The following is a 22,731-nucleotide window of genomic DNA, read 5'->3' on the forward strand; positions in this document are numbered from 1 at the left end:
TGAATTTGCTTTTGTTATAATCAGTGTTTTTGAATATGTGAAAAGTCTAAAAATGTGAAAGTTTCTTATTTTACAAGTGGGCTTTCATAATCAAGAAACTAAGATGCTAACTTCTCTTTCTTTCTGAGAGGGAATTAGTATTTCATCCTTTGAATAAAGGGGCTACCTTAAAGAGTAAGCATGGTCATTACCTAGAGTAATCAGGTTGTTCTTTAATTGATGAATAAGCACATTATTATTAATGTTTCTCATCACATTTATGGAATTTTATAGTGGACACTCTTAATCTGAATTTTAAAATATCACGAGCAATTCTTTTTCAGGTGAGACATTATTCACTCTTAATCCCTCAATATCTGTCCATCTCTGTGTCACATTTCCTCGATCAAGGGTTCATGAAACAGTTGATTATTAAAGTTTATGGTTTTTGTGATGGGCTATCAGGATGACCTCAGATTTATTTCAAATTTCAATCATCAGAATGTTTTCAAGCAGTATTCTTTGCTTATCTGTTTTGTAGTTAAATTTTATTTGGGCCATATTATCATATTGTTAAATTTGTTTTGTAATTATACTAAACTTTTCTTTTGTCTTTGGACAGCTCAAGTCACTATAGAAGAAATCACTCCGCTTGTCCCCCCACAATCAGGAGATAAAGGACAAGAAGATCTAACAAGCTATTTTCTTGAAGCACTTTTAAAATATATAGTAATTCAGGTATGTGTCATCTTTTATATCACCCTCCTTACTATCCTGTGGGTAATTCATTTTTCCTCCTCTTACCATTATTCTGTCACAGTAGATATTTGCTTATTTTCCTGAAGGAGAAGTAACAAATTTTTACTTTTTTTTTTGAAGTAAATAAATTTATTTATTTTTGGCTGTGTTGGGTCTTCGTTGCTGTGCACGGGCTTTCTCTGGTTGCGGCGAGCGGGGGCTACTCTGTTGCGGTGCGTGGGCTTCTTATTATAGTGGCTTCTCTTGTTGTGGAGCATGGGCTCTAGGCGCGTGGGCTCAGTAGCTTTGGCACACAGACTTAGTTGCTGTGCGACATGTCCCAAACCCATGTCCCCTCCATTGGCGGTCAGATTCTTAACCACTGCGCCACCAGGGAAGTCACAGATTTTTACTTTTGAAAATAGATGTTAGTATACCCTTCCTGAAATAAAAATCACGGGAGAGATTATGGACCTCTTAGAAAGGGAGCTGAAGAGAGAAATTTTTATAGTAGACTCTTTATGTGTATATACCTTCTTATGTGAGCCAGTTGGATTTACTTTCTAATCTTTTCATTTATAATCAGCAGCTATGGTACTTTAAATGAAAAACTGTTTGATTTAGGGATCAATCTGCCTAGAGGCATCAACTGGGGAGGTGGACTAAGGGTGAGGTAGGGGATGGGGGAATGTAATTTACATTTAATCCTACTTGTACTTTTAAAATTTATAGGTGCATGTAGTTTTTTTTTTTTTTTTAAGACTTATTTATTTATTTATTATTTGTTTATTTATTTATTTATTGGCTGCATTGGGTCTTAATTGTGGCACAAGGGATCTTCGTTGAGGCATGCGGGATGTTTGGTTGCGGTGCACGGGCTTCTCTCTAGTTGCGGCGTGAGGGTTTTTTTTCTCTCCCTAGTTGTGGTGCGCAGGCTCCAGGGCGTGTGGGCTCTGTAGTTTGCAGCTCGTGGGCTCTCTAGTTGAGGCGTGCAAGTCAGTAATTGTGGCATGCAGGCTTATATGCCCTGCAGCATGTGGGATCTTATTTCCCTGACCAGATTTCGAACCCATGTCCCCTGCATTGTAAGGCAGATTCTTTACCACTGGACCACCAGGGAAGTCCTTAGGTGCATGTATTTTGTAAGGTAACCTATTCATCTCTATATATGAAATGTGAATATCATTATTGATGAAAACACTTTTAGCATATACACATTTCTTGTAACTGTTCCAAACACAAAAGTTCCTTGTGCCTCAGAAACAAACATTATGAAGTTAATTTGGATCCTGAACGAGATTGCCAGGGTTTGAATACTGACTCTACATCTTACTGATAATGTGACTTTTGGCAAATTACTTAACCTCTCTGTGCTTAAGGTAGAGATAAAAAATAATACCTATCCCATTTTGGTGTTTGGGGCTTAAGTAATTAGTGTATAGTACTTAGAATAAACAAGTGCATGACATATAGTAAGTATTCAGTGGTGGGTAGTTGTTGTTACTGTGATTATTACCAGTTTTTCTTTAAAAAAAAACTTTTGTACTTCATGTGGATTTTTAAACTTGTTTTACTGGTTTATTGAGATACATTTGACATACAATAAACTGTAATGTTTGAAAAGTACAATTTGATAAATTTTATTACATGTATACAACCATGAAACCATCACTACAATCAAGGTAATGAACATATCTATCACCCCTAAAAGTTCTCAGATCCCTTTGTAATCCACCCTTCTCTACCTGCCCCATCATCCCATCCCCAGGCAACTTCAGTCTGATTGCTTTCACTATCATTTGCATTTTCTGATAAATGGAATTGTATGGTACCTCCATTTTTTTTTTTTTTTTTTTTGGTTTGGCTTCTCTTTTTTTTCAGCATAATTATTTTAAAAATCATATTATTGTATGTATCAATAGTTTGGTGCCTTTTATTGCTGAGTAGCTTTTCATTGTATGGATGTACTATGATGTGTTATCCAGTCACCTGTTGATGGTAATGTGAGTTTTTTCCAGTTTTTGGCTATTACAAATAAAACTGGTATGAATATTGGTAAACAAGTCTTTGTGTCAATATAAACTTTCTTTTCCCTTGGGTAAATACCTAGTAGTGGAATGGCTGGGTTGTTCGGTAGGCATATTTTGACTTTTTAAGACGCTGCCAAATAGTTTTCCAAATGGTTGTAGCTTTTTGTATTCCACCAGCAATGTATGAGACTTAAAGTTGCTTCATATCCTCACCAACAGGTGATACGGTCAGTCTGTAATTTTAGCCATTCTAGAGTTAGTGTTTAGTAGTAGCTCACTGTGGTACACTCTGGGCCTTTACTATCCCCCTACTTACATACCTTCCTCACCATACTGGAATGTTCACACCCTGTATTTTACAACTGTGTCCCCTCTTGTTTACTCCCCTCTACACTTAGGATACTGTCCTCACCCCTCTCAGGCTCTGAGTCCCCACTGGGCTACTGCCTCTGTTATACCCTCTTCATGGATGCCTCCTGTGGTCAGGCTCTGATCACCTGCACTTGACTGCCACTATTTCATACCTTCTCTTCCTTCCTCTCACATATGCCTATTTTGTATGACTTTTAGGCTGAATTATTCAGGAAGTGGGAAAGAGGAAAGAACATTAGCAGCTTTGTCAGTAGTAGAGCCGAGTTTTAAGTCAACTTTGACAGTTTTCCAGAGCACATTTTAACTTACAATATTTTTGAAAGATAACATGTATCCTTGACCTTTGAACAATATAGGTCCACTTATACACAGATTTTTTTTCAATGAATATGATCTACAGTACTACACAATCCACTGTTGGTTGAATCTGCAGATATGGAGGGCCGACTGTGAAGTTACACGTGGATTTTCAAGTGCACGCACAGGATCAGCACCCCAACCCCTGAGTTATTCAGGGGTCAACTGTATAATGCATTTGCATGGCACTAGACCACTTTTTGTATGTACATATATATATGTACATACACATATATATTTAGCTATATATCTTTGCAGTGTAACAGTTTAATTTATTGCTTAAGTAACCTTTTACAAGCTTGTTTATAACAGCTCATAATTTCTTTCTCTTGGAATGATTCTAATTGTTTGTTTAATTTTAGGTAAAAAGTTTAGAATGGAAGAACAAAGAAAACCAAGAAAGAGGATTTTCATTTTTATTTTCACATTTTAAGAAATATTACTTGCCTTATATTTTTCCAAACATCTGTAAGGAGAATAGTTTATATCATCCTGTACTTGGTAGGTAGTCTTTGGAATTTTCTAAAATATTACACATAAGAGTAAAACATTCCTCAGTGTAAAGTTAGCATTTGTTACCTGCAGAAAACTGATAACATTTAATTTATATTGATTAATTGGAGATATTATACCGTGATTCATACTGAAAGTGCAGTTTTATTTGTAGAAAGTTTTCATTGAGAGTGAAGAGGTTTTTTAAAAACCGAGTCTCTGGATATCACCTACTGGAGAAGTTAGCCTACCAGAAATATTTATGATTATAAATTAAACTTAATTCTAATGTTTGGTATGATCTTTTAACCATGTTATAAACATTTTCAAAGGTCCCTCTGGGTTCAATTTCTATGGCTTTTGCAAATTCTGTGTGAATAATTACATTGTCGTATAGTCTGATCATATCTCATCCAGTATTTAGTGACTGTGCCAAAGTGCCTGTTGGAATCTTGAAGCTATAGCCTCAAGGACAGCCCTGGGTTAGAAGTAGACCTCTGCCATGTATAGAAGGCATTGACAGCCTGTATGTGGAAGTGTCCTTTTTGCACAAAGATGTTTCTGTTTTAAGCTCCGCCAAGATTAGGCAGCTAACAAGCTTAGGCAAAGCCATTAGGGCTAGTAGAAATGATTTAAATTAGAGTAGCAAACCTTCACCATTGGGAACAATATTTGCTTTAAAAATAATTTTGCTGTAAAAATTCTCATACTTTGTATGATGTCAAAATATGTGTTTCAGACTTAGGTTAATTGAAGTAAGGTCTCATTAATTTTAAATGGCTCTGGAAGTTTCTTTGTACTTTTAATGATTTTTTAGTGATATTTTGCAAAAAGACATGTTTCCATATATCAGCTGTATATGGTTCAGTCTTCTAGATCCCATGCTAATATCTAGCAAATTATTTTAAAATGTACAAATTCTGTTTCTTAAACCAGAATATTATCACAGTGTTTTCTCAAATATTTAAAAACATAGATTTATCTAAGCATAATTCCTTTCTTATTTTGGTTTTCGTTTTATTTTGCATAGATATCCCACAGATGAGACCAAAGCCACATTATGTCATGATAAAGAAGGATGCTGAAACCAATGAAGCAATCTATTGTACAAAGGAGCCTTTCATTAAGGCTCGTGTTATTGTCATTCGTTGGCTGGTTTCATTCTGGCTGGAGCCAAAGCCACATACAGGACCTCATATTCCTGGGATGGAAGGTGAAGTCTTGCCAAAGAATATTCAGGTAATACACACATAGAGTAAGCTTTTTTTTAATATATAAATTTATTTATTTAATTTATTTATTTTTGTCTGTGTTGGGTCTTTATTGCTGTGCGTGGGCTTTCTGTAGTTGCGGTGAGTGGGGGGCTACTCTTTGTTGCGGTGTGCGGGCTTCTCATTGCAGTGGCTTCTCTTGTTGCGGAGCACAGGCTCCAGGCGTGAGGGCTTCAGTAGTTGCAGCACGCAGGCTCAGTAGTTGTAGCTTACGGGCTCTAGAGAACAGGCTTAGTAGTTGTGGCGCGTGGGCTTAGTTGCTCCGCAGCTTGTGGGATCTTCCCGGACCAGAGATTGAACCCATGTCCCCTGCACTGGCAGGCAGATTCTTAACCACTGTGCCACCAGGGAAGCCCTAGAGTAAGCTTCTTAAAGTTAAACATGGCTTTAGGGATTTGTCTGCTGATTTCAGTTGCCTTAGTTGTAGAACACATTTAAAACAAATAATAATGATATTTTCTTTGTATAAATGTATTTTATAAATCCGAATTTTAACAATTATTATAGAACCAACAGTTTTCTTAATAAAAAAATAAAACCTGTAAGGTATAGAAGATAATTTCAGTCACATACAAGAGTCAGCTTATTTCTATATTTTGTTAATTGTAGAGTACTAAAAACATCCTGAATTGTACAAATAAAAATATTCTGAATTATGCAAATTCTTGAAGTTGGAAACAATTTGCAATCAAATGACTTTCATAGTTCATTTTAGATTTCTAGGTATTCGCAGAGTGCTGTTTTAAAGTCCTGTCTCCATCTCATGTCATCTCTTTTCACAAAGAACACTGACTCTAGAAATGCAATGTAAAGTTACACAGCTGTACGATGGAAGGACTAATATTTAAAATTCTGTTATTTTTAATTAACCCATTTCCCCTTTTTTCACACTTCTTTTTCACTTTGCTCTCCTCTCTCAATGTGTGTTTTTTCCTGAAATTGTCTATATTGCAGAGTTTTAAAAATTATTTTTGTTTTCCTTTTCTTGGATTTCCTCATTTAGTTTTAAAAAGATTTTATGTGTGTGCTTTTTATACAACTTCTTAAATCCTTTAAAAATTAAGTGGAGGTATAAAGTGTGTTCATTAGTGTTCAGAAAATTTGACTTATATTCCCCCTAGCCTTTTATTTATCTGTAGCAGATTATGTGATGTGTTTTCCTCAAAATGTTGTTCTAGGTTCTCTACAAAGAATTTTTAAATGTAGAAACTCTCAAGCAGAACTATTTTATCTGATCCCAGAACTCAGTAAACTAAAAATTAGAGATTTTTTTAAATTGGGAAGCATATTTGAGATCATTTACATACTTACTTTAACTCTTTTATTTTATAGGTGACAAAACTGCGACCAAATATTGAATAATGTACCAGAAAGTAATTTATCATACCACAGAATAGTGCTACTCCTATCATATCATGGTAGTAATTTCTTTATTACTGCCTTAAGCCTTTAACTTTTTCTCTAGGCTTAGCCATCATCTTCAGTCATGGTGAAAATTGTTAAGTTATTAGAATGTAGAGTTTTCTAATATGTATTTTATTTTAGCTTAATTTCTACTTTTTCTGTCATAATTTTTCTTCTATTTTTAAAAAATAAATTTATTTATTTATTTATGGCTGTGTTGGGTCTTCATTGCTGTTCACAGGCTTTCTGTAGTTGTAGAGAGCAGGGGCTACTCTTTATTGCAGTGCGTGGGCTTCTCATTGCAGTGGCTTCTCTTTTCGTGGAGCACGAGCTCTAGGCATGCAGGCTTCAGTAGTTTTGGCATGTAGGCTCAGTAATTGTGGTGCGTGGGCTCTAGGGCACAGGCTCAGTAGTTGTGGCACATGGGCTTAGTTGCTCCGTGGCATGTGGGATCTTCCTGGACCAGGGATCAAACCCGTGTCCCCTGCATTGGCAGGGCAGATTCTTAACCACTGTGCCACCAGGGAAGTCCTCCTTTGTTCTTTTTAATTTTTTTCCCACCAGGGAAGTCCTCCTTTGTATAATTTTTGTCTAAGGTAAAATAGAGATGAATTTATACGTTAAAACTTACTGAATAAATATTCCAGAATTAAGGTATTTATTTATTATTGATGAGCTGAGCTGACTCCATTTGGCATTATTCTTTTACCCAGTTTAATTAGTAACTTGTTTGTTCTGCAAACATACTGAAAAATAAACTTAATTGAATAGATGATTAGTGAGTATCACTATATCACTTAGATACTAAGTTATTTCATTGCCATTTAACTATTTAGAACAGATTCTAAATGAAACTCTATGCATAGATTTTAAACAGTGCTGTAATTTACTTATGGAATGCTTTGGATTTTGTCAGTATTTGCTATTTGAAGACAGAATATTGATTTAAATGGTTATGCTATTCTCTCCTTTTTGTTTTTATTTTAGAGAGCAGCTGCTAGTTTGGTATCCAGAGAAGAAAACAAAAATGATAATGCCGATAAAGCAGATAGAACTACAGAACCCGAGCAGTCTCATTCCAACACAAGCACTCTCACAGAGCGAGAACCTAGCTCTTCTAGTCTCTGTAGTATTGATGAAGAACATCTCACAGACATTGAAATAGTTCGCAGAGTTTTTTCTTCTAAAAGAAGTAATGTAAACTTTGTCACAGAGATATTTCGTCAGGTAAAATACGTCTCAGTATTTTTAATTTGTAATATAGACTTTTGCTTTTAATATTGAATATACTGACTTTAAGTTATTTAAAATTTATTCTTCATGGAAATGTTTTTTAAAGCTCATATTTAGTTTTTTGGTTTATTACATCTAATTCTTTAATATTTTCAGTTATTTATATTTTTAGTTTATGGTAACTTTAATAATTATCCCCTCCCCTCCAATATTCCTTCTGTTATCAGAATAATTTTCTTAGTGACTCACTTTGTGGTTTGAAACTTTTATTCCTACCATTTGATTAATAAATTATAGAAAAATTATGTTATCTTTCACTCTAAAATCAATAAAAAGTGGTTTATGAATATAAGAAGCGATGTTTTCATTGTCTTTATCCTCCCCTTGGAGGCTCAGTTTTTGTCCTTTAAGGCATTCTGAAATTAAATTTGCTTAAGGCAGATATTATTTGGGGAATAAAATAAAGAAATAGAGGGAAGGAAAATGAATAAAAGCTATTTCACATAAAGATAGCTAGAAATTCCTAAGTGCACGTTCTCAATTACATAGAAATTTTTATGGGAAAATAAACCTTATGAAAACCAATCATTTGCTCTTAATAGCAAAGGTACTTTTGCAGGTAAACATCATTGAGTTTTGTAGCTGAAGGGGATCATTCAAGTCTCACAGCAAGTAAGTGGTAGATCCAGGACTAAGACTCCCAGATCCTGGTTCCCATGTCAGTGCTCTTTATTCTGTGCCACAAACTTGCTGTAGCTTTGGTAGTGATTCTTAGTTGCCAAGTTTAAGGTTTGTGTTGACAGAATATATGACAAATGTGAAAGGAAAGATATTTGACAAAACTGGTTGGAATATTTGTGGGAAAATTTAAAGCTTAAAGAACTGTTCAGGTTTTCTAGTTCTTGAGTCAGCTTGAGTGTGTTCGTTTTTCTAGGAATTTGTTCATTACATTTGTTTTTAAATACATTCTCTTATAAGCTTTTTAATCTCTGGGGCATTTATAGTAATGTTTCCCCTTGTCATTCCTGTTAGTATTTGTTCCTTGTTTGTTTTTTTTTCTTGATGATTCTTACCAGAGATTTGTCAGTTTTATTAGTCGTTGCAAAGAATGAGCTTTTGGCTTTGTTGATCCTCTGTGTTTTATGTTTGTTTTCTCTTTTATTAATTTTTGCTCCTTGTTCTTTCTTTCTGCTTTTCTTGATTTTATTTGATGGTTCTTTTCCTAGCTAATTAATTAGCCTCACATTTTTCTCATATAAGTATTTTTGAGGCTATTAATTTACCTCTTAATGCTGTTTTAGCTACAGTCTACAAACTTCCATGTATAGCATTTTTGTTACTATTCACTTCTAAAAATTTTCTAATTTTCATGTTAATATTTTCTTTGACCTATGAGTTATTTAGCAGTGTCTGTCTCCCAAACATATAAGATTTTTCTAGTTTTCCTTTTTCTTACAGATTTCTAATGCGATTCTTTTGGTCAGAGAATATAGTCTGTATAATCAGTATGTAGTCAGCCTCCATAAACGTCCTGTGTGTTAGAAGAGAATGTATTCTTTCCTTTGGAATTCATGATTATTAAAGTCTGTTAGATCAAGCTTATTATTGCTTTAGTCACCTTTTCTATATTCTTAAGATTTTTGGTTAGCTTGACCTCACAGTTATGGAGAAGGGTGTATTAAAATCTTATATTCTGATGGTGATTTGTCTATTTTTTTCTTTGTAGTTCCATAAATTTTCCTTCATGTATTTTGAAGCTTTGTAATTAAGTACATACATATTTATAATTTTATATCTTCTTGGTGAGTTAAGCCTTTTATTTATGGCCCTTTTCATCTGTAGCAATTATTTTTGCTTAAAGTCTACTTGTACTAGTCTACTTTATCTACTTGTAGTACATTTATACCACTTTCTTTTTATTATAATTAGCCTCATGTATATATTTTTTAAATCCTTTTATTTTCAGCCCTTTTATATCATTACATTTTATATGTCTCTTGTAAATATGGTTGGATTTTTAAAAATCTTTGTCTTTTAACTGGAATATTTATTATAATTACTGATATGTTTGGATTTATTGATATTATCTTATTTTGTTCTTTTTATTTTTCTTATGTCTGTATTTTTTCATAATTCTCTTATTTTTTGCTTTGTTTTTAATTGATGTTTTTTCATTCTGTATCCTCCTCCTCCCCATCACTTGGTTTGAAAGTTTTACTCTATTCCTTTTCCTTTAGTGATTACTATATAAATTTTAGCATACATACTTCACTTTCCAAATATAAAGTTAGTGTTTTTTTACCCTCTTCCTAATCAATACAAGGATCGTAGAACATTATTACTCTGATTTCTCCCCCAACTTGTATATTGTTATTACCAAATAATTCAGTTCTATATATATATTTTGATTATGATTTCTCCCTTTTCAGATCTTCCATTTATTGCGTTGGCCAAAAGGTTTATTTGTTTTTTTCCATAAGATGGCTCTAGCAGCACTTAGTTGTTTTTAACTTCATTTGAAACAGTTTTGTTAGATTATATGTGACAGTTGTCACACCAGTGTGCATTTAAAAAAAGACATCAAAATTGGTGAATTTTTGTGTAGCCATTTTAATATTGAAGATGGAAGAAAAAAGCAACATTTTCAGCATATTATGCTTTACTATTTCAAGAAAGGTAAAAACGCAACTGAAGTGGCAAAAAAAAGATTTCTGCAGTGTTTGAAGAAGGTGCTGTGACCTATCAAACAAGTCAAAGTGGTTTGCAGGGACTTCCCTGGTGGTCCAGTGGTTAAGACTCCACGCTCCCAATGCAGGGGGCCCGGGTTCTATCCCTGGTCAGGGAACTAGATCCCACATACCGCAACCAAGACCCCACACACCACAACTAAGACCTGGCGCAGCCAAATAAATAAATAAATATATTTTTTTAAAGTGGTTTGCAAAGTTTCGTGCTAGATATTTCTCATTGGATGATGCTCCAGGGCACGGGTAGACCAGTTGAAGTTGATAGCAATCAAATCAAGACATTAATTGAGAACAATCAATGTTATACCATGTGGGAGATAGCCAGTATACTCAAAATATCCAAATCAAGCATTGAAAATCATTTGCACCTGCTTGGTTATGTTCATTGCTTTGATGTTTGGGTTCCACATAAGTTAAGCAAAAAAAAACCTTGACTGTATTTCCACATGTGATTCTCTACTTAAATGTAATGAAAACATTCCATTTTTAAAACCAGTTGTGACGGGGGTTGAAAAGTGGATACTGTACAACAACGTGGAACGGAAGAGATTGTGGGGCAAGCGAGATGAACCACCACCAACCACATCAAAGGCCAGTCTTCATCCAAAGAAGGTCATGTTGTATATATAGTGGGATTGGAAGGGAGTCCTCTATTATGACCTCCTTCTGGAAAACCAAACGATTAATTCCAACAAGTACTGCTCCCAGTTAGACCAACTGAAAGCAGCCCTCGACGAAAAGCCTCCAGAATTAGTCAATAGAAAAGGCATTATCTTCCATCAGGATAATGGAAGACCGCATGTTTCTTTGATGACCAGGAAAAAACCATTACAGCTTGGCTGGGAAGTTCTGATTAATCTGCCATATTCACCAGACACTGCACCTTCAGATTTACATTTATTTAGGTCTTTACAAAATTTTCTTAATGGAAAAAATTTCAATTCCCTGGAGCCTGTAAAAGGCACCTGGAACAGTTCTTTGCTTAAAAAGATAAAACGTTTTGGGTAAAAGATAAGTTTTTCAGGCAACTTCAATAATGAAGTTGCCCAAAAAATGGCAGAAGGTAGCGGAACAAAAGGATGAATACGTTATTCAATAACGTTCTTGGTGAAAATGGAAAATGTGTCTTTTAGTTTTACTTTAAAAACCGAAGGCATGTTTTGGCCAACCCACCCTGCTTGAAGTTCATCATTTAGAATTTACTTTTGGATGCCCGTTGCTTTCAAACACAAGATTTTGCTCTGAAAATGTCTTTATTTTGCCCACATTCTTGAAATACTTTTTCCCCTGGACATAAAATTCTAGATTGACAGTTATTTTCACCTAGTACATTTCGGACACTCAGATGCTTTCCCACTTTTCTGTTTTACATTGTTGCTGTTGAGATGTCAATCAACAGTTGAACTCTTAGTGCAGTTATCTTTTCTCTGGCTCTTTTTGTACCTTTTTTTAGCGTTTGGCATTTTGTATTTTACTGTGGTATGTCCAGGTCTAGATTTCCTTTTATTTATTCTTCAGGGGATACTTTGGGGATACTGTAATTATGGATTAGTATAATTTGACAATTCTGGAAATTTTCCAGCCATTCTCTCTTTAAACATTGCCTCTGTCCCATTTTTTTCTTGCCTTTCAAGATGTGTGTTAGACCTTCCCACTTCATACATCTACTGACCTCTCACATATATTTTCCATCACTTTGTCTCTCTGTGCTGCATTCTGGATACTTTCTTTCTAATGACAGCTGTTTCTAGAAGTTGGCCAGTCTGCTTGGTCAATTTTATGGTCTCTAGTTCATTACTTTCATTTTATGTATTAATATGAAACTTAGTTATTTTATATTGATTGATCACCCTAATATTCCTGAGGTCTTCATAGGTCTGATTCTGCCATATTTTGTTTCTGAATGCTCCTTCTCATGATGCTATATTCTCTTGCAATATCTTGTAATATTTCTTGCACTATTTTGTGATTTCAGAAATTCAGAACTTTGATTCTGAGCTTTTGCTGCTTATGACTGTTTCTTGATTTGGTTTGTTAAAGGTTGATTGCTTCAGAGAGGAATTGCATTTGCTTCACATAGATGCAAGGAAACACTTCCAACTTCATTAAACTGAATTCTTGATTTGAAGTTTAAGCCAGCCAGATAATAATGAATGTACAGTATAAACCTGTATTAAGACTAGCTTTTGGTTAGTGTCTATGACAAGATTTCTGTTATCTACTTTGCATCTAAATATGGGCAGTTTTCCTTGCAAACTTTTAGTTAGGTGGGTTTATTTCTAATTCAGCATCACACTGATGATATATTGTTCTTTGGAATCCCAAATTTGTTTGGAGGTTTCCTATTCTTCCTTCCTTGCCCCAATAGTTCCATAAAAGTAATTGGTTTCATTCAAAGTGAAAGTCAGCTTTATTGCTACACCTAAGACCTCTCTTGAATTTGGACTTTATGTAGGTTTTCATTTTCAAATATTTCTTCCTATTTTATGGCTCATCAGTGCATTTAAGAAGATTAAAGTTTTTTTAAAAATGTATTATTTTTGTTTTTTTAGTTGTAAGGTTGGTCAGGTTACCTGGTCCATGACACTCTTGGAAACAGAATTCCCCTTATTGTGTTTTTTATGATGCTCTTTATATTTTAATTTCCAAAAGTTGTATTTGGTTGTTTTTTTAATATCTGTCTAGTCATTTTTTGCAGTGGTTTATTCTTTGTTCATATTTTCACTTTCTTCTTAATTAAAATGTATTAAAATACTTATTTAATATTCCTTATTCCAGTAATTCCAGTAACTTAAGTTTTTGCAGTTCTGGCCTTGTTGTTTCTGTTTACTCACCCTCATTTGTTTTGGATTTTTGTGTTAAGAGGTTACATTTCTTTGGAATTTTGTGGAAATTACTTTGAAACCTGGGTTGAAGGATGTGTTTCTCCAGAGAGGATTTGCACTTGCTTCTCTCAGGTGTTCAGGGGTCCTGTCAACCTTGGTTTACTTTAAATTACAATTCTTAGCTTATGATTCTTCTCACTTTGCAGCACTCAAAGTTAGGTGATGGCCAGCCTGAGAATATGAATTTGCAGGGAAGGCTGTTCTTATCTCATATTCCCCTACCCCAAGTCAACAGACAAGTTTCCTCACTGACTCTTCTCTGGAGTCAAGTTATTTTCTTCCCTCCTAGCTCACCTTTGTATTGAGGATATAGCCTTCATTGTTATCAGCTGTCAGTAGGATTCTGATCTGTCTCTCCCCTCTATACAGTTGGCCTTTTAAACCAAAGCTCTGGAGGCTGTCCAGGGCAGCACCCAGCAGCTGCATTGATTATTTGCCTCTCTAGATTAATACTTCCATTTTGTTCTAGACTCAGAATATCCTCACAAGCTGAGCCATTCTTTTAAAAATGTATATTATATTTTTTTGTGATAATTTTTAGGTGTTCTGTGCAGGTAGATTCCAGGATATCTTTTTTTTTTAAATTTTATTTATTTATTTATGGCTGTGTTTGGTCTTCGTTTCTGTGCAAGGGCTATCTCTAGTTGTGGCAAGCGGGGGCCACTCTTCATCGCGGTGCGCGGGCCTCTCACTATCGCAACCTCTCTTGTTGCGGAGCACAAGCTCCATACGCGCAGGCTCAGTAGTTGTGGCTCACGGGCCCAGTTGCTCCGCGGCATGTGGGATCTTCCCAGACCAGGGCTCGAACCCGTTTCTCCTGCATTGGCAGGCAGATTCTCAACCACTGCGCCACCAGGGAAGCCCCCAGGATATCTTTTTTATGATATTGCTGGGAACTGAAGTTCTCTGAGATGTTATTTTTATTGTAACAGCTATTTTTTTAAAGTGATTTTTAAGGTAAAACTTAAGGAAAAATAGATTTTAGGATGGTGACTCCAATGAATCATTCATGTTTTGAAAAGAAATCAATTTTGAAGATTAGATTGTATTAGGAAAGCTATTTTTACCTGCTTAATACTGATGATAAATTTGCAAAATTGAGAATCTGTGTAATAGTTTCTTTCCTGATTTTGAAGGCTCATATGTTCTACAGTATAGTATAGTATAGACAGAAATATTCCATTAATTATCAGGTATATGGGCATAGAATGATTTTGCCCTTAGCAATCCCAGCTAGAGCACAAGTCCTTTATAGGTAAATAATTTTAGTAGAAATGTCTCTACTTTTCATCTTTCAAATAATTTCATCCTCATAGCCGTTACACTTACTGTTTCCCTATCTGAACTTTTGTCCTTCAACCTTCCCCTCTTTCCTCTCTATCCTTCCCGCCTGGCTACTCAACCTTTAGGTCATAGCTTAAATGTGTCTACACTAGAAAAGTTTTCTACGACCACCCTCACCAATTCACCCACCCACCCACACAGACAGGTAGAAGCACCTGCCCACACATGTGCATGCGCACACACACACACACACACACAGTAAGTACCTCTTTTTTAATGATGTTTTTGAAAGCTGTACTCTTCTTCATAGTACCTCTCCTGAGTTTTATAATTATTTTTTGAATGTTTGTTCAATTTTGATCTTTCATATTACCCTCCATGAATACTTCTCTTTCTCATTCATCATTGTAGCCATAGTGCATGGCAGTGAGTTAGGAACCTAATAAATATTTGGTAAATGAATCAAGCTCAGTAACTGTTGAGTGCTGGGCACTTTGTCAGTCCTAGCTCAGGGCTAACATGTATTTCTAGAAGCTAAGTCTTGAGCTAATTTGTTATATAGCTGATAATGTTTTTTTTAGGGCCAGTTTAATGATTGTGAGTTCTATCTCAGATGAAAGTATTTATATTGTTACGTATCTTTAAAACAAAGATACAACTGTAAAACATAAATGCCCAAGTTATTTGAAATGATAAAATTGTTCTCCATATCCAATAGAATAGGCATAAATGGACTCCAGACATTAACCCTCTATTTCATAAGGAAACCCATTTATTGTGCTTTATGTTGTTAGTACTTGGAGGCTACAGTGAGGAGCCCCAAGTACTTTGATACGAGGTAAATATAACACATCAAGAGTTTAACCTTTAAAAGCACCACAGATTTATTTTATATGTATGTAAATTTAAAAAATATAAACATACATACATATGCATAATTTTTTTCCGAAGTCAGTGGGTGGCAAAGTATAATTTGGGGCTCATGAGAAATCTCCAGGATCTTTTGAGGTTCATAAGGTCAAAACCTTTTTCACTCTTGTTGTTTCACAAGTGTACTGTGAAGTTTTCTAGAGCATACCTGACATGTGATACTGTATCAGATTTAATGTAGAAGCAAGCAGATAAGAGAATCCAACTGTCTTCTATATTAAGCTAAACATTAAGGAGATTTGCAAAAATGTAAAATAATGCCACTCTTCTTTTAATTTGGAAAATGTGTTATTTGTGTTAACATATAGCAGATTAGGGGTTCTGAGACCAAAATGCAAACCACTGCTTTAAGGAGACAAAAAATTCCCAGGTCTGCTAAATGCTCACTGTATTTGATTAAATTTTAAAGAATGTGTCTGTCACAATCTGGGTTAATTAATAATGGAAGCACATTAAAAGAATAATCAGAGACCAACATGTTTTGTTAGTGTTTTTTCACTGAAGAAGAGAGCCTTAGCTACCAGTAAATCAGACCCCATTGGCAAAGCCAATTATTAGAAAACTGTGTATACCAGGTTATCTTAAGCTGATATCATCAAATGTTTGATTTTTTCCATCTCCTATTGTTTTGATTCTTCCTCCATGTAGTTGTCTGGTTATGATGTTTTATGGTCATAGAACCATAAAACTGGAGATGACCTCATGCAGGTCTACGTACAGAGAGAAAATTTGCTGAGCACATTGATTCAAATATTCTTGCCTATGATGACCGTTTCCCTTATTATCAATTAATACCGATGTCTGATTGTGAGTGGTTCTTCTTTGTAGAAAGATAAGGTGCCAATATGGATTTGAATTTTCTGGTCTGAGACAACCATTTCTCATTGTAAATGTATAAAATGGCCCTCTAGTTTTTATGCATCAGATTTTTAGCCATGGCTAACATCAGTCTTTCCTCAAGATCCTTATTTAGGGTGTCAGCAGAATCAGTGTAGGGGCCTGTAAGGACAAATGTCATACATATACACTCTAGTCTTTAGTAGATTCATCCAGCCACTTGGGGTATAGTGTGATAATTTATGCAATAATGAAAATCTTAGCTCTGGATCTAATATTTTTAAAATTAGTAAACTTTTTCTTAGACCAGTTTTCAGTTCATAGCAAAAATGAGCAGAAAATAAAGCAAATTCCCATGCTAATTTTTTTTAAAGTTGATTTTTCAGTATCTGAGAATAGAACTTTTTGGAGATTATTTGAGGTATTTTTTGTTTTGTTTTGTTTTTTAAATCTTTAAGGAAGGCCGAGCTGTTGCTTTAGTTGTAAAATAGTCTTAGAGCAGGCAATGATGATCAAAATTATGCCATTGACCATTAAGCTGCTGGAACATGAGAATGAGAATTTGGAATGGGTTTGTTAGATGGAGGAAAGTAGTAAGTAACGTATTGGGTTGGCCAAAAAGTGCCTTCGGTTTTTAAGTAAAAATAAAAGACATTTTCCATTTTCACCAAGAACTTTATTGAACAACGTCTTCACCCTTTTGTTCCACTACTTTCTGCCATTTTCCAGGCAACTTCATAATTCCATCTTTCCAAAACGTTTTACCTTTTTGAGCAAAGAACTGTTCCAGGTGCCTTTTACAGTCTTCCAGGAAATGGAAATTTTTTCCATTAAGAGAATTTTGTAAAGACCAAAATAAATGGAAATCTGAAGGTGCAATTTCTTATGAATACAGCAGATGAATGAGAACTTCCCAGCCAAGCTTTAACAGTTTTTGCCTGGTCATCAAAGAAATAAGGTCTTGCATTAGCCTGATGGAAGATTATTAGCTTTCTGTTGACTAATTCTGGACACTTTTCGTCAAGTGCTGCTTTCAGTTGGTCTAATTGGGAGCAGTACTTGTTGGAATTAATCGTTTGGTTTTCCGGAAGGAGCTCATAATAGAGGACTCCCTTCCAATCTCAATATACACAACATCACCTTCTATGGATGAAGACCAGCCTTTGGTGTGGTTGGTGGTGGTTCATTTCGCTTGCCCCACGATCTCTTCAGTTCCACATTATTGTATAGTATCCACTTTTCTTCGCCCATCACAATTTGTTTTAAAAATGGAATGTTTTCGTTATGTTTCAGTAGAGAATTGCATGCAGAAATATGGTCAAGAAGGTTTTTTTCTCTTAACTTATGTGGAACCCAAACATCAAAGTGATGAACATAACTAAGCTGGTGCAAATGATTTTCAGTGCCTGATTTGGATATTTTGAGTATCAACAATGTTGATTGTTCTCAATTAATGTCTCGATTTGATCGCTATCAACTTCAACTGGTCTACCTGACCCCTGGAGCATTGTCCAGCGAGAAATCTCCAGCGCGAACTTCACAAACTATTTTTGACATGTTTGATAGGTCACAGCACCTTCTCCATATACCACAGAAATATTTTTTTGCATTTCAGTTAAGTTTTTACCTTTCTTGAAATTATAAAGCATAATATGCTGAAAATGTTGCTTTTTTTCTTCTATCTTCAATATTAAAATGGCTACACAAAAGTTCACCAATTTTGATGTCTTTTTTAAAATGCACGTTGATATGACAGCTGTCACATGCAATCTAACGAAATTGTTTCGAATGAAGTTAAAGACAACTAAGTGCTGCTAGAGCCATCTTATGGAAAAAACTGAATGAACCTTTTGGCCAATGCAGTAGTTTGCTAGGGAATCAATAATAGCAAATAAATAAAAAGATTACCAAAGAACATTAAATACCCTATTGATATTACACATTAACTTTTCATCATTATCTCAGGAACCTGATTTTCTTGGCTAGTTTCAATCAGATAAAGTCATTTAACCCCATGATTATTATTAAATACACCTACTGATAATTCTAGAGTAGAAAGTGGCAGGTTTTAGGTAAAGGTCTTGGATTTTTACAGTTGAAATTAATAGGTAGTGGTTGTAAAAAAAAAGTCAAGTTCTATTTGTAAAAAAGTAAAGTGAAAACGTTAACACATAAACACAAACATGCATAAGGGAAGGACTTTGGATAGTGAGATTAAGAGTATTTTTATTGCTTTATTTATGCAAGTATGAATTGTATAAAAAAGTTTTTTTTTTCACATGACAATGTTTTTGTGATGCGGAAGATACATACTTTTTTAAAACTTACGGCAACCTGAAAGTATCTAAGGAAAGAATAACTGTAAGATATTCTTTTAACTTTCTAAGTATTTTTTGCCTTATTATTTAACTTGTATAACTTTATATATGTAAAATGAAAGAAGAAAGATGTAACTTCTTAAAAATACTCTTAGAAAAGCTAAGTTGCCTCATTACATGGTATTTTTATTACTTCTTAGAGTCATAGTTTTTGTTTTTTGATTAAAATCTTTTTATCAAAATTCATTTTAATGTTAATTTTAAAAAGCCTAATAATATAAGTTACAAAAATGTGATTTATTATGAAAAGGTGTATTTACATTAAGCTTTTAGGAGCATAGTTACAAGGAGTATGTTCATTCTGAGATAGTACAGTTGAAACAATTCTTTGCTCCTTGTGCTGGAAATCAGTTATCTCCCTACCAAAAGTATTTCTGTCTTAATGTATTTACAAATTATTTGGAGACAAAAGGTTTCTTTCTGACCATGAATTGGTTGACTTTAACTCTTTAAAAACCATTTATACCTCACATTTTATAACAAGATAGAAATGTATGTGTTAGTGGTTTGTGTCAAAGTAAAAGGTATCATTATCTATATTCTCTCTTTTTTTTTTTCACTAGGCATTTTTATTACCAATTTGTGAAGCAGCAGCTATGAGAAGAGTGGTAAAAGTATATCAAGAATGGATCCAGCAAGAGGAAAAGCCTTTGTTCATGCAAGAGCCTGAAGAAATTGTGATCTCATCTTCAGACTTACCATGCATTGACAATGTCACAGACCATGATATTTCTATGGAAGAAGGAGAAAAGAGAGAAGAGGTAAAATAAGACTTACGTATTTTAGTATGTTTAATAGATTAGATTTTCACAGAGTGAGATAATACAGGATAAATGGGAAGATAAAGATACCTTTGAGTATACAGTTAGTTGATCCTTGAGCAACATGGGTTTGAACTGTGTGGGTCCATTTATACAAGGATTTTTTCAATAGTATTGAATAAGTACTACAGTACCACATGATCCATAGTTGGTTGAATCTTTCAGACACGGAGGAACCTTGGATACTGAGGACCAGCTATAAGTCATACGCAGATTTTTGACTGCTCGGAGGGTTGGCACCCTAAACCCAGTGTTGTTCAAGGGTCAGTTATATTTTGCAATTTAGTTAATGTAACAGTTACCTCAGTACCCTATCCCAAAGCTCTTTGATGTGACAACTTTAAAAGAGGTTGTATTCTGATTCTTTAAGTCATTGCCTGGATCAAAATTAGATGCTATTATAAAAGGTATAATATTTAAAAGTGTGGTGGGAATTCCCTTTCTGTCCAGTGGCTAGGACTCGATGCTTTCACTGCTAGGCCTGGGTTCGATCCCTGGTTGGAGAGCTAAGATCCCCCAATACATCTTAGAGTGATTACCAAAGTGCAACTCCCCCTTGCCTATCTTATTCATTTAGACTTCAGGAGTAAATGGAACCAGGGACCCAAATTCCACTCGTGCTCTCTCTTATCTCATTCTTTCCCCTCTGTGAGTAAACTGCAGTACTTCTTTTCACAGACCAGCTTACTTAACAGGTCAGGATGTTTTTTATTCTGCAGTCAGCTCTAGTGCAGAAATTCCCAAGAAAGAACTCAGAGTATTCTGGTTTGTGTTCCACACTTGCCATTGGTCAGATTCTCACCAAAAAGTTACACTCTGATATTGACATATATCTTACTAAATCCAGATAGGAGTGACTTGGTAATCACCTTGGTGGTTAATTTAACTTCATCAGTGGGTTTTTTTCAGGATATTAACATATAAATGAATAATAGGCACATTCTATAGGGATTCAATGAATCAATATTTATATATGAATATGTATATATGATATATATGTATATATCATACATATATACATGTATATATGATATATATATGTATCATACGATATATACATATATATATGTATATTTGGCATCCTCCCCTAGTTCTAGAGGGAAAAAATGAAACTAAGAAATATAATTGAAGTAAATAAAATTATATAAATTATGAAAGAATATTCACAGTTGTATTTGTTATGTACCAGCAAAAACATCCAGTTTTTGCATCAAGCTAGAAAATAAACCTATCTAAATAATTTGTTCTCTTCTAGTTTTTTGTTATGAATTTATAGCTCAATACTGAGCCTACCCTCTGTCATTTAGTATCCTTAAATAAAAATGATAGATAATAAATCTACCTACATACATAGTAAAAACACAAGCAGTAGAAAGGAGGGAGGAAAGCCAGAAGGAAGGAAGCTACAAATGCAGGGTGATGTAGGTATATTGCATAGGTGTGTTCTATTGGCTCCTTACATACTTCACCAGTGTTGCCATTAGAGATGTGATTTCTTGCTAATGGCGTGAACCAGAAAACAAAAGTTGTAATCTTTAATTGATTTGTATTTCTGGTAAATTCGATATATGTGTATATAAATCATTTAAAATTTGGTGTTAATTATAAAATGGAGTTGTTACAGATTCAAATAATTAATTATTAATGGGTTTTTTATTCACAAATTGTCTGTGACACATTTGAAAGACATGCAGAATACAGGACAGTTTGTGTATGTGCAGACTGTCATGTGCCTTGTATGTTTAGCATTACCTGCCTTATCCCATTAAATCCCAGTGATATTCTCAATTCTTGTGACAATAAAACACTCTGACAAGTTTGAGTGCTGTCTAAAATATGTAATGTCCATTTTGAGAACAAGTGTTAGAGATAGAAATATGAAAAGACATCATTTCTATCTTTATGTAACAATGATTTAGCAAGAAGACAAGCATGCAAATTTAAGTATTATAAAACAATATTATTGCTATGATCCTACAGTGTGAAAGAGGGAATACCTAATTCTGCCTAAGAAAGGCTTCAGTGAGGAAGTACTATAATACAAAGAGCAGGTAACAAATGGGAAAGGAGCCACACAGTGTGAATAACTTCTACAAAGATGTAAGAGACACTAAGACTTTTATTTGGCTGTAGCTAAGAGCAGGTGGTTGAGAGTGGTAAGAAATGTGAGATAGACAAGAACTAGGCTCTGTTTAGTAACTTGTGTGCCATTGTAGTGGACTTTGATTACATTCTAGACACTGGAAAGATTATGAATAGAAAAATGGCATGGATAGTTACATATTTCAGAAGGCTCATACCAAGCTCAGAGTGGAAGATAGATTGGAGGTCAGTCTGGAGGCAAGGACACTAGTTAGGAAGTATCAGAAGTGAGATAATAAATACCTGATAAAGGACAGTGGCAGTTACAATGGGAATATAAGGGAGAAGACAGATAAATGAGCTCCCTTGGTGGTGAAACCAGTATTTTGATGATTAATTGGGTATGAGGAACGAAAAGGTGTCCCAAGTTTCTTTTTTTTGCAACCAGGGTAGTTGCCATTCGCACATGAATAGGAGAGAAAATAAGTGCGGTGGTGGTGATGGCGGCCAAGGAGGCTATAGGAGTTGGTAGGAAGGGGAGGGCATGGTTATGTAAATTTACTTTTAAGTATCTTGAAGTTGAGGTGCTTGTGGGTCATTCTGGAAGAACTGTTCAGAAGATACCTGATCATAGAAGTATGAAGCTTGAGAGAAAGCTATAGATCAGACCATGGCATATTGTATTGGCTACTCGGACAGCACTGAGTTCCAGTACTGCTTCTGGTAATGAAACAATAGTTTATATTAGACTACACCTCCCATATATTAAAATTGTATATTAAAAATATATATTAAAATATATATTTAAAAAAAGTATTTGAAGATACTGGTGAGTGACCAAAAGCAGAAAGAAACTAGAGAGAAACTTTAAAAAAGGGATCAACTCTGAGT

At 34.6% G+C, this 22,731-nt stretch overlaps 1 protein-coding gene across 5 annotated transcripts in view; it reads left to right on the plus strand.

The window, feature by feature from the left end:
• RALGAPA1 (Ral GTPase activating protein catalytic subunit alpha 1) overlaps nt 1-22,731 on the plus strand; it is a 219,904-nt gene that overhangs the window by 58,297 nt on the left and 138,876 nt on the right. For all 5 annotated transcript variants that reach the window (XM_033851187.2, XM_019924021.3, XM_019924023.3 and 2 more), the window contains exons 7-11: nt 602-717; nt 3,839-3,977; nt 4,999-5,207; nt 7,631-7,870; nt 19,501-19,698. In XM_033851187.2, the coding sequence (XP_033707078.1) occupies nt 602-717; nt 3,839-3,977; nt 4,999-5,207; nt 7,631-7,870; nt 19,501-19,698 (902 nt within the window). The remainder of the gene's footprint in view (nt 1-601; nt 718-3,838; nt 3,978-4,998; nt 5,208-7,630; nt 7,871-19,500; nt 19,699-22,731) is intronic.

The sequence above is a fragment of the Tursiops truncatus genome, chromosome 2, assembly GCF_011762595.2.
Source record: "Tursiops truncatus isolate mTurTru1 chromosome 2, mTurTru1.mat.Y, whole genome shotgun sequence".
NCBI lineage: Eukaryota > Metazoa > Chordata > Mammalia > Artiodactyla > Delphinidae > Tursiops > Tursiops truncatus.